We start from the raw sequence: 12,832 nt of genomic DNA, 5'->3' as shown, positions 1-12,832 counted from the left end.
CGAGCTTACCGACCTCCACTGGAACAGGTCTTTGCCAAAGAGCGCACTTACCTGGCTTATTCCGCTCATATATTCTGTAATTAAGTGCTTTTTATATTATTTTGTGCCAGTATACGTACAATATGTGAATCTCAGTTCCTATTACCGTTAAGTTAGTTAGTCATCCCGAACAGAAACAGTCTTTGTATTTTGCGCCGACCCTAGCCTTTGTCAATCTAGAGTGGACATCACAGACAATTCAACCTATAAGACCTCGCTTTATTAACCGGCTTCAAAAAAGGAGGAGGTTCTCAACACCCGCATATTGTCGCGTTGTAATCTCAGAACTTACGACTGGGTGAACCGATTTCGATGATCCTTTTTTAATTTGAAAGCTAGTGCTTCCCGTGTGGTGGTTGCATTTAAATGTATAGCAATAATTATGTCCAGTTCTGACAACACGGCATCCATGACAAAACCATAAAATGAAATAAAACTTAAATTTGCGCTTAGTATGTGCGCGACAAATGGAGGAATAACTCAATATCAAGGCAACCGATATCGATGATTCTTTTTTTATTTGAAAGAATATAACTTCAAGGGTTGTTTGATGAGAGTTTGGTTCGGTTCAGATTTCATCGAAAACAACATATAAGTACTGATAGTTAAAAATAAAGCGGGTTTTTTCGGCTTTAATCTTTACCATGAACTGCTCACATTTCTTTGCTTGATTGAAATAAACACTGCAATTTTGTTTCAACCATCGAATTTACCTCGCTTGGCTCGTTGGTACTTTTCCTTATTCCCAATATAAATAAGGCCCATAATAGATTGAAGTTGGCTACGGCCGAGTAGAATAAGACTGTATCGCTAGAACAGCTCCAAGGACTTACCGATAGGTCATATCAGAAATCCGACATATTTTTTTTGGAGACAAATAAAATCAGTTCGTTTTTGATGAACAAATAGTTGCAAATGGAGGTCTTTAATTATATCTGATGTTATTATATATATGTGTTTTTTATACAAAAGGTGCCAACATATCTCTTGCTTTATCATAGGATTGTCATTGGACTGAACATAATTTGCGATGCGTACCGTTTACAAAAACAAAAAGTATTCTTAAGTTAAATTCATGTAGGTACTTGAAATTGTGTTTTTGTGAATACGGCGACTTATGCTTTTTTTTGTTAACTCTTAGAAACCGTAAATATACTTGGATTTGCACCGATTTACACCATTGGTCTGTGTCCAATATAATTAAAAAAAAAACTACTGTTAGGTTATGATTTAAGTTTAACATTTAATTTAGGTATTTTTTGACTGTTTTCCACCTATTATTGTAAGTTTTTGTTAAAGAAAATCGGTGATTTCTCGTAAAACTTTTTTTTCATGCATTTTTAGGAGGTAAGACAATCTGTTGTCTGCGGATCACTTTTTTTTATTAAAATTCTCTTGTTTGTCTGTGGGTGGTAATCGCAACCGAATGGAAAAAATTGATCTGTACGTCAATGAGAAATTTCAAAAGCGACTAGTCCTTATGTAAAGCGTAGATTTAAGAAAATAGCTAACTCAAGTTACCACTTTAACAAGTTTAAATGCTGTACCCTCATAGTGACGAATCGAAAACAAAAGTATTTATTTTTATATATCTTTTTGTGTACCTATAACGTACCACTTCTTGATTATTGTGAATATTATTCAATAAGTTTGTGTAACTAACTGACTTAGCCATAAGATGAGATTTGTGATTTGAAGTGATAATCTGTACTTTATTATATTTCTATTTTAAATAAGCTATAGGACCCAGGTATAGATAGGTAGGTACAGCAGACAACATTGGTTACACACTGATTGTACACTAGGGGCGCTCCCCGAACGTCCCCCAAAACTCAGAATCCCGTAAGTAGGTAGGTACTCTTTTTGAAGGGAATTTTCTTTAGAATCGTTGTGATTTCAAACCGGATGCAACGGAAAAAACGACAGGTAAGAGACACAAATACAAAAATGTGTTGGATGAAGCCGGCAAAGAATGATATGCATACTATTGAAGTGAAAACTTTATCATTGTTGTGATTTGAAAGTCGATGAAACGAAAAAGCGACAGAAAAAAGAGCAGTCACATCAATTCATAATATTTAACATTTGGTACCAGGCGATCATAGTTAAAGAAGAGATTGTCATCCTAGCAACACATACCAGGAATTCATATGCAGTTTAGAGGTTCATGCACCATGCAGGTTTCACTTCTGACATGTGTACTTTGTACGCACGCAATGTTTTTTTCAGGAACGCCTGGGGCTATCAAGTGGTCTCTTGAAGCTAATGTAAAATCCAACTAACAATTTTCAAGTTGTCAAAGTTATAGGTATAATTTGAACTCAATCAAAGCAATGTTTTTAAATTTACCGCATTCTATGCAGTGATGTTACTATATAGGTAATTGTTGTAGTGGTGTATTTGATTCGACTTAAGTAAAATATAAAAAAATGTACGTAAGTCATAAAAACAACTCAATCGAGTACGTACAGTGGATTTATTAAGTTACACATTGTAAATCGATAAGTGTATTATACGAATTTATTATAAACTAGTTGACCCGACAGACGTTGTTCTGTATATAATAAATAAAATAATGATTTTATTAATTTGTCAATTATCATAACATCAAGAATTATTTCGTAAATCCTATAAAATACCTTTATATTGAAAAACAAAATAAAAGCAATACCCAGCCTCTAATCAAGCTTTACTGATTAAGTAATTTTTTTTGTGACGTCCCTTTGCATACTTCTTTATTTGATTTTTTTTAGTCTTGTAATCTTTAAAATACGCGACATGGTTTCCTGAGATGATTGTTTTCTTACACTGCTTTGATCGCCTTTACTACGAATAGAGATACCTACTGCATTTACGGCTATATCTTTTTCTCAGTCACAAGCATAGGTTTTAGTTCCTTGGTTTGAAGTCAGTGTATTTTTTTTCTATAATCAATTATATCGTTTAATTTATATTCATTAGTATCTGTTATTCAATCGCAAGGCAGATACGCTTCGTCTGTAGTCGTCTGCTTCGACCAATCTGTACCAGGGCCTAGGTTTATGCAAACAAAATAGAAATAAATGTGTTAAGGAATCCAAATAATGTTATATATTTAAGTTGTACATAAGTAGCAGCTATAAGAATTTGTTATTTTTTCACAAAACTCACGCGAAGACAATTAAAACTGTGTTATTAATATGTTGTTTTATTCATGTCTACAAAATTTGTACTAAACAGTGCGAGCTCCTTAGTATTTGAAAGCTAGGTCTTCAGACAGTCTCGAGTTGTCAGATTCGTTCCACATTCGCTTGGGAAACCGCCGTGAAGAACCCTCGCTATGAAGATGAAGCACTGAGTTTGGTATTAATACATTATAGATGCCCATGTAGTTCAAGAAACCAGCGGTTTGTCTCAGTTTTCCCTGTAAATCTGGGGAGGACGCAGTTGCGATTTATGTCGAGAACGAACGATGTAATACGGTGACACTCCGCTTCATTGGAATTTTGCCATTATTGGTAACGCAGATTTGTGTCCCCAAATATATCTCAACCGAGCGACCATACTGTTTTATACCAGGGGTAGACACCTCAATATCGAGGGAGGAGGAAGTAATTTGTAACGTACTACAGCAGTTCAATCACCAGGCGATATTCTGGACTCTGATCGAGTATAGTATATGTACTAGAAACTTCCATCTTATTTTTCTAATACTACGAAATAGCGTCTGCAGAGAATGACGTACCGCCATATCTTTCCACGCCATATATTACGTAACAAAAGGCTAAACCTATTTGGATTAAGTTTAACGTATTTACACTAAGAAATAAAGGAAATCTAAAGTTCTCTTCGACGTAGTCGCGTGCAGAAGCTAGTATAAAAAACAATTTTTGATTGCCTATTCATAGAAAAACAAGAAAACAAAACAGTTTATTTTATTCGTTTATTGAGAGCATTAAATATTTGATAAATAAAATAAGGAATATAATCTCAGACTGATTATTCGTCCGATAAAAACCATACCTACATACTAGGTACCTGTTATAAATTATAACTTATTAAAAATTATTGTTAGTAACGGCCGTTCCCAATATTCAGTCTATCGACTTGAAACAAAAATCGAAACTATCGTTGACTTTTCTGTCCCAATAAACTTATCGACGGTAACTCACCTTATCGTTACACGCTGTCTGTCAATGGGACGACGTATAGCTTACCACCGATAGCAGTTTGTATGGAAATTGCAATTCACGCGTCCCAATATAAGGCGATAAGAATGACAGCTAATTAGTGAAAGTAGTAATTTATCTCTATCTGTAGATAGTGTATTGGGAATGGCCGTTAGTCGTAGTCGTGTTATAAAAAGATTCGTCATGTATATGTAAACTTATTTTGCACCAGTACAAAGAATAAATATATTCATATATAATTAAAAGCATGCCATTTTCTTCTGAACAATCTGTTCCATATATACCTAGGTATGCTCTAAAAATCATAAAGCAGACAAATCCTTTTATTACCAGATGATTGTTGATTTTCTTCAATATATTTAATATATAAATGATATATTATGAAAGTAGTTAATACTTTTTTATTTTACATTTGAAATTAGAATCTTGTAGTTTCCTTGCTTCGTGATTTTGCTCCCCATCCCAAATGAGATTTAACTGTTAAGTCGAATGAATTTATTTCCAGAAATTTTGATTCATAGGTATCTCTCTACAGCTAAGTTGGTAAGTACCTACTACTGCTATTTTATTTTAGCCAAAAATGTTATAGATACATACAACTCCCTTTATTTTTATCATTCGTTATACACACATTTTAAAATTATTCATTACGAACCCGTAGAAAAGACATTCCTTTTTTAGATTATAATGCAAAATAAAAATGTTTAAAAAAATTAAGCAAGCCTCTGTCTAATACTTCTGATGAAAATCAGTCTTACATTTACCTAACATTTAAATATGTAACCAGTAGCTGGCAACACCGATTTTGAGCGAACGTCACAAACATTATAAAAATCCTAACCTAAAACTGCCGACTTACAATATTGTCGATAAAGCGTAATAAAAACTTATTCTACATTTGGAATACATAACGTTACACATTTTGGCGCATTTAATACAGATATGGTTAATAGTTAATACTTTTACAAATATTAATAGTAAGGCAGTAGCGAGAACTACATTTAGGATAAGAATCTAGGTATAGTTGTTAAAGTTCACGAGAGTGCAACCTTTGCATGAAGTAGGAGTGGGCGTTATATAGCATAAATCGTTTTCACAACGTTACCGCTGATTATTCATTGTGGCCAATAATCATGATTATAAAGTAGGAAAACCCATATTCAATCCTGGTTAAACTGCATCGAAAATATCTGGGTTTTGCTGCTAGCAATGTAAGCAAAACATGACATGTATTAAAAAATAATTAAGCTGCCTTTTTAAGCCACAAAACGATATTGACAACATCTGTTGGGTGTTTTCCCACGCCATAAAATGTCCAAAACGCTCTTCTTATATTTCGATTTTGAAAAGATTCGACACTGAAGTGTGAGGAAAGTTACTATTGTATAAATGATAATAGAATGATTATTTATTCATAATTGTATTTTATTTAATATTGTTAAGAAACTTTTTTTATTGACTAAAAGTATTTTCTGCTAATAAAATGAGTATTATTACTTCAATACAGCGAAGTAGTCCCGCGCAATCGTGATTTTCAACAACTATACCATCCATTCAATTATTGGACAAGTCACTGTTATATCAAATACCTACTTAATGTAAGTTGGACCTTCAATATTGATCTGTACGTCGATTATTATATCAAAAAAAATTATTTCATTTTTAGTTTTATATACTTTATACCTACAGTATAAATTAGCAAAAAATGTTTGCTTATTACTTAAGAAATTCTTTTAACATTTCCTTAGGACATAACTATAGAAAATTAAATATAAATCATACACTTTTGGATCAGTTTTCCGCCAACATCAACACGCAACTAAGATCAGCAGATTTTTTTCTAATACTGATTTGAACACTGAATACTGAAAGTATTAAAAATGCAGTAAGTAATGCAAATTACATTACATACCTAATATAATGACTGCAAGTTATTTATACTGAAGTAAAAAGTACCTATAAATGCACATAATAATAATAATATAAATATATTCACTTTCTACAGATTATTGACGATACATTTAGAGCAAATTAGCCTCTAAATAACATGAATATAATTATTAGCTCATTTATTGCTCAATACAGCAAATAATTATTAATTTACCTTACCATAGTTAATTGAGCTACGTGAACAAATCTCAGCAACAAAAGCAACGTAAATAACCTCCGTTATATGATGCCTACAGACTACTTTTAAGTCTATATTCCGGAAGATGTCTCAGCACTTAAATCCATACTCAAGTATACATAATATAACATTGTCTTCGTTAATGTACTCAAAAGAGACAATACAGTTGACCATGGGTATTGGGACTCTTTCTTAAATAGATATGGACCTAAGAAAACGGTTCTTGGAGAGCAATCGTGAAAGGTGTTGATGAGGTCAGAACTTAGTTTTAACAGGTACAGACACAGTACTGTCAAAAATACAGCAAATATCTCAAAAATATTATTGATAATACAGACACAATACGAATACAGTACTTAGTATAATAACAAGCAACCACAAGCCATTCTCTCAATATATGTTGTAAAAAAATTAACTCTTACAGTAATATTTTTTTGGCAAACCGAAAAAATTAATTGGCCATATTTCGGATTACAAATCATTGCCTTTTCTAGTAAAGGACAAAGATAATATAAGAAATACCAAAATGCTTTTCAACAATAGCACTAACGGGAAATTTTGCAATATCTTGAATAAGTTTAACCGCAGGTTTAGGCAATCACTTTACTAAAACTTTTGTGAGACATTATAAACTTTATTTGATTAAAACGGTTTTATTTTACGAGGAATCCCGTGCTGTTAATAGCATCTCGGAACAAGACCCATAGTGCTGATGATTACGTAGAGGACATTGTTAATAGTTAATACATTTTGTGAACCCGTGAACACCCATAGTGACACAATAGTTTCAGTGCTTCCGTGCGCAAATCCGCAGTTTTAGACGGGACATTTACCTACTATTAATACGAACTCACTGCACTCAGGGTGAGTGAATGAAGGACCTCCGAATGGTCCGAAATTAGTATCCGACAAACCGTGAGTTAAGCCATTTAAAAAAAATCACTTTACTGTAATTTAAGCTAGTTATTTTGAAAATACAAATGTTAATGTCGCATAAACATTTTAACAGTTAACTTTTTACAACATCCATCTTAGTCACATTAGCACCAACTGGTATAAATATGAATAAATACAAAGCTTACAGTAAGCGGTGGGGCATATTTTTGTGCAATGAAATACTTCAATAAAAGATTATTCATTGAAAAAGAGCGCGAGGCCTCTTTTTGGCCAAGAGGTGCCACGATCGAGGGCCCTTTCGCCTTTTTGGTGATATACTGAAACAAAACATCTTGGTTACAATAATGCAGTTACCGGCGCGTAGTTTGACCATAACCTGGACCAACGTACGTATTTTAATGTAAAAGACCACATCAATTTTATTGATCAACTTCTTGCTCTTGTCTCATCAGACGTTGGCCGTAGAGTAGATTCGAAGGTTGTGCCTAAACACATCATCACCTTATTGTGGGTTGACCGAACCGATTTTCGAACACGACCTTCTTCGGGCGCTCTTATCGGACGTGATGCACCTTTCATCACCAGTTATCAATATCATCAAAACCGGTTCGGTTTCATTACGTTTCGAAAAACGAGTTTCTTTCACAGAGCTCGTGTAACACTCAAATCTTGAGCTTTTTGTGTACCTAGTTTTTTTCCATTAGGTCCAAACTGTTTTTTAGTCAATTTCCATTTGGTCATCTAGCCGTAACCAGTGTAAGTAGACCCTAATAGTATATTCATGGTTTTAGGTATTGTTTTGTGGGTATGGAATTTGGCCTATTAATACAGTACAGAGAAGACAACAGGTCTTTCCCCATGCATGGCAAGATACTAATGGCACAATATGGTAATGGGTCTAATAGATCTTTGCCCGGATTAGGGGATAACTATTAATTTCACCGTTTTCCATGGAGATGGAGAATAACAAAGAAAGAGATATGCACCAAATATTTTTACTAGTGAAACGATACATTCTTGAAGGAGATTTTTGATTAGTTACTAATTGGAAATCTAGTGTGATCCTGGAGACTTCCAAATGTCTAAGGTTGAAATTATTTTCACTTGCTTAGTGTGATAGCATGAAGTTGTTATCGTAATATCTGGTCTCAGCAATGATAAAGATCATTTGACTGCCTGTTCTTCAATGCTATCCCAATCATGTGTAGGAAGAAAGTGTTAACGAATTCATTACACTATCTTGTTCCGGACTTATCTTCAGTCTAGAAATGTATGTGTACTGCATGGATAGTGTATTGCTTGGCATGTAAGCTTTTTACAAGATGTTAACGGTCATTTCCGTATTTCCTTAAACACTTAAACCAATTTTATGCTACTCTTATAACGGTGCATTAGGTAAAAATAGTATATGTCACAATTTTTTCCCCACAATCATTGAATTCTTTCCTTGTAATAAAACATTAAAATGTATTTAAATTTTTCATTACATTCCCTCATTTTGACAGTTTAAAAGCAAATTAAGTATAACCGGAACAAACATTGTACTAAATTGTTTCTTTTTGGAAATGTTAACTTTTTAATCTCATCCAAGCCAGCCAGATGTCAATGCCAATGTCTTTGGCTGTACCATTTGTACAGCCAAAGACATTTTACTACAAGTTTAAACATACTACATGCGAAAAGAGTTTTTCTTAACCTATTAGTAAAGGGTTACTAGTTCACTAGGCAAACTTGTGTGTGGTAAAATAGACTAATTGCAAATACTATGAACATCTTGTATGTTCTAAGTATTGTTGTGATAATAATAATAATATTGACACACTTTTTACACAAATTATCTTGCCCCAAGTTAAGCATACATAGCCTGTGTTATGGGTTACAAGACAATGATATATTTAATACAATATACTTACTTAAATTCATACAAACATACATAAATACATTTAATCGTCCATGACTCGGAAGCAAACATCCATATTCATCATATAAATGCTTGCACCTACCGGGATTCGAACCCGGGACCTCTAGCTTAGTAGGTAGGATCGCTAACCACTCGGCTATACAGGTCGTCGTGATGTGACAAAGTATAGGAATGATCTTTATATAAAAGGTCAAGCTATACTTACTCATGTTCAGGAGTGTTTGGCATGTACGGCGAGATTCTGAAGTCTCTGTTCCTGGGTGTCTCAATGCCGAAGGGGCTGTACAACTTGGTTGGACTTCTTCCTACAATCTGAATATTTTTTATAAGACTTCACTTAAAAAAAGAAAGACACAAGTTTTGTAATTTAATTTGTATATAAAATTATTTATACATCGATTATTTATACATCTAAATAGACTGTGAAAATATTGAAAAAATTAAGATTGACATTTAACCTCTATTTTGTGCACACACACTAACACAAAGTGACATACAAATCGCGAGTGTAAGATTTAGCTTATCACACACACTAAAATAATAATCCTGGCCTGTTTTTTTTGGTTGTCTAGTATCAGGAGGCAGACTAAACTTTGAAGTCACTTTGAAAACACTTCAAAGTTGGTTAATAATATTTTTTGTACTTAAATACTTTTTGCTGAAAACACTCCTTACTTACAAAATACAACAACTGGATGATTACTGGTGTTGAAGAAGAAGAGTGGGAATCAGACCTCAGACTTGACAAGAAACTTGACAGTTTTTTTTATACAATTTTTGATACAAAAAATGTATGTACATAAGTTATTTCTAAGATCCCAGGTAGCCAGATAGTTTAAAGTTGATAATATTACGACAGAGCTGTTTAATAAACATTTAATTTATAGTTTTAGTAAAAATTTTAGTACATTTATTATTTTCCTTATTTTCTTTATATAGTATGTACTACATCAATAAGAACTGTTAGAAGAGGCCTTTGCCAAGAGGACACTAAACTCAGAGATGCTATACTTATTACTAGTATTGCAGTGGGCACTTCCTTATTTCAAGGCAAGGTGATAATTTTTGTGGATAAAACAATCATAAAATTTAGTTACATATTTCAATAATGTCTACAACCCCACTGCAAAACACCAATAACAACTATAAACTGATGTCGAAATCAGTCATCAAATTTCACATTACTAATATTCAAAGCTTATAAAGGTAAAACATTTAAAATTATATACCTGTCTAATTTTTTTAACTGGTGTTGCAGGCGTTCGACATGGAGAAGTAGTTTCAGTAAGCCGGTGCCTTCGTCGACCACCAACTCTGAAATGCTATTGAATTTTATTGATAAGTGCCGTTTATTATGTTCTCATAAAAATAATACAATTAATATATAATAGCTAAAAATATAATTGCTATGTTTTATCAATTACTCCAAGTACATATAAACATCAGTTACCTGTGTTAAATTGTCGAAAGTGTTTCTTACACTCTTGAATGTTTTCGATATTTTTTCGGCACCAGTTTGTAAGGCACGGCGTGAATTCATGAAAGATTTGTTATTGAAGAAGTTTTTTCTATAACAGCCATCAATATTACTCAGACTGTCTTTTGCTGGCGAATCGATAAAAGATTCGTTAACAAAAGGATCCTTCATTGTTTAGAATTTGACGAATTTCTTTTTAAGTAATAAGGTCTAATCAGGTAGGATCTAAACTAACACTGTTTTGGTAATCGAACACAGTTTAATTCATAATTCTTATTAAATCTTAATAAAAATCAATAACGAATTTTCAGCTAAGTACAACATTTAAAATGCTTGAGTCCACGAGCAGTACGAAGTGAACTTTGAAGGTTTATAAGAAGTAACGTTTTTTTTTTGTAAGTGCTAACTATCTATCAAAAGTCAATGTGTCACTGTCAAGTGTCTACAGACTTGTCATTTCAACAAGGAAAACCGGGGGAAACATCAATGTCATTTCAACAAGGATAACCGCGGGAATCATCAAATTGATGGTAAGTGTTGTCTGACACAAAAATTTAAAAATCATTTTCTTTTGTTTCTTGTGTTTATATACAAAATTGCATATTAGTTTTAGTGTATTTTTAGTGTCTGGACTAGGGTAAGTTCATGTTCCATATTACATGAACAAGTTCCATATTACGTCTTGTCAACCCCGGGGGGCGAGAAGGTCTTCCCGAGGCTTATATTAATTACAGTACCTCAACTACGATACATTGTCTAATTAATGGACACGGATAGGTCCGTCAATAAGCGTTCAGACTTCTTCAGCCTTCTTGCCACAGGTATTCTAGCATCGACATATCGACAAATATCAAGTCAGTTTTCGAAACACTTTCCAGTCTACCGTAGACATCTATTCTACGGCCTTCTTATTAACGGTATTAACGCATCTTCCAGCGACAAAAACTGGATATCATATCGACTTTTCAATGATTTTAGGGAAGGAAATCACCCTAGGTTTGACCGGCGTGGTGTCCAGAAAGTCTAAAGAAAAGAAAGCTTGCGTCAAGTTTATTGATAATGACACAGGTAAGTTTCTAAGCTTCGGTGTGGTTTTACAACACCCATCGCGAAACTATCCTTATTGTACATGTGCACAATCTTGTGAACGCTTCCCGATCCAATCTGGAATGTATACTGAAATTCTTCGTATGTAATTCGTCTCTTTTCTTGAAAGTAATTTTTCATTGCTACTAAGTATCTTGTCCTCGGTAGCAGCCGTCATAGCTACCATTTCTTTCTTCATCCCCCAATGACGACCGCGATTAAGTTCGTTATGTCAGCGGTAGATGGTTGCCTTAGCAGTGCCATCAATTAATCGTCTGGTTTAAGGCCACATTTGAAATCATTAAAAATTATCGCACAAAAACGTTCCCGTCGCAGATCTATCTTTCAATTAGACACGATAATCCACCTGGTACTACGTTTTTTTTAAATTTCGATGATAATTTCTCGATATGGAGGCCCCATTACAATTAAGAATCTAATGTTACTCCTGAGAAAACTCAGAAGCTCTAAGTCTATTATAGTCGAGGGTTATATTATTTGTTTAACTATTTGTTCGGTAAATGTAACATTTGGTAAAGAGTTAATTAATTAATTTAATACATTTAATTTTCCTCCATTCAACAAAAGATTATTTGCGGAAAACCAGTTAGAAATAACGTTGAGGGCATTATTAGTTTCAATGATCTCTTTTTCTTTTAATATAGTTGATGTATCATCGGAAAAATAAAATTATATCTGACATTTTATCTACTAAGATCATTGATAAAAACTAGAAATAGGATAGGCGCCAGTAGAACCTTGAGGTACTCCCATTTTTATTAGATCTAGCACTTTGAGTGGACCCGCCTTTTGTAAATCTGAACTGCTTTTTATGTAATGTTTCATTTATGTTAAAGTGTGCCAACCGTTGCTTGAGCATGATTTTTTTTAAAATATATTCTGGTAAGTATAGATATGGGCCTCTAATAAGTAGCATGCCAGTCTCTAATATGGGGACTACCTTGCTTATCTTCATTAAATCGGGAAAGGAACCATCTCTTACACATAAATTAGATTTATGTTAAAAACAGAGCAATGTTCTGTATTAGACAAAACAGCCTTAACAGACAGTTCCCATTCATTCGAATATTATTAATAGCTTTTACTATATTTAA

The 12,832-nt window shown here is 33.4% G+C and overlaps 1 protein-coding gene across 1 annotated transcript; it reads right to left on the bottom strand.

The window, feature by feature from the left end:
* Positions 1-3,947: 3,947 nt before the first annotated feature.
* Positions 3,948-10,963, bottom strand: LOC126967439 (uncharacterized). Its single transcript, XM_050811905.1, has 4 exons — positions 10,605-10,963; positions 10,384-10,476; positions 9,360-9,466; positions 3,948-7,550 (listed from the first exon to the last, which is right to left on the bottom strand). Exons 1-4 carry the CDS (start codon positions 10,800-10,802, stop codon positions 7,472-7,474), a joined length of 477 nt encoding a protein of 158 aa, XP_050667862.1. The 5' UTR covers positions 10,803-10,963; the 3' UTR covers positions 3,948-7,471.
* Positions 10,964-12,832: the final 1,869 nt, after the last annotated feature.

The sequence above is a fragment of the Leptidea sinapis genome, chromosome 1 (assembly GCF_905404315.1).
Source record: "Leptidea sinapis chromosome 1, ilLepSina1.1, whole genome shotgun sequence".
NCBI lineage: Eukaryota > Metazoa > Arthropoda > Insecta > Lepidoptera > Pieridae > Leptidea > Leptidea sinapis.
Note: the sequence above shows the minus strand (reverse complement) of the source record. Positions and strands in the feature narration are given on the sequence as shown.

Coding starts and splice junctions, on each gene's coding strand:
- LOC126967439 (XM_050811905.1), bottom strand. CDS start 10,802: ATGAAGGATCCTTTTGTTAACGAATCTTTTATCGATTCGCCAGCAAAA. Junction 10,477..10,604: donor CTTTCGACAATTTAACACAG/GTAACTGATGTT, acceptor AAAATTCAATAG/CATTTCAGAGTTGGTGGTCG. Junction 9,467..10,383: donor CAGTTAAAAAAATTAGACAG/GTATATAATTTT, acceptor AAAAATATTCAG/ATTGTAGGAAGAAGTCCAAC.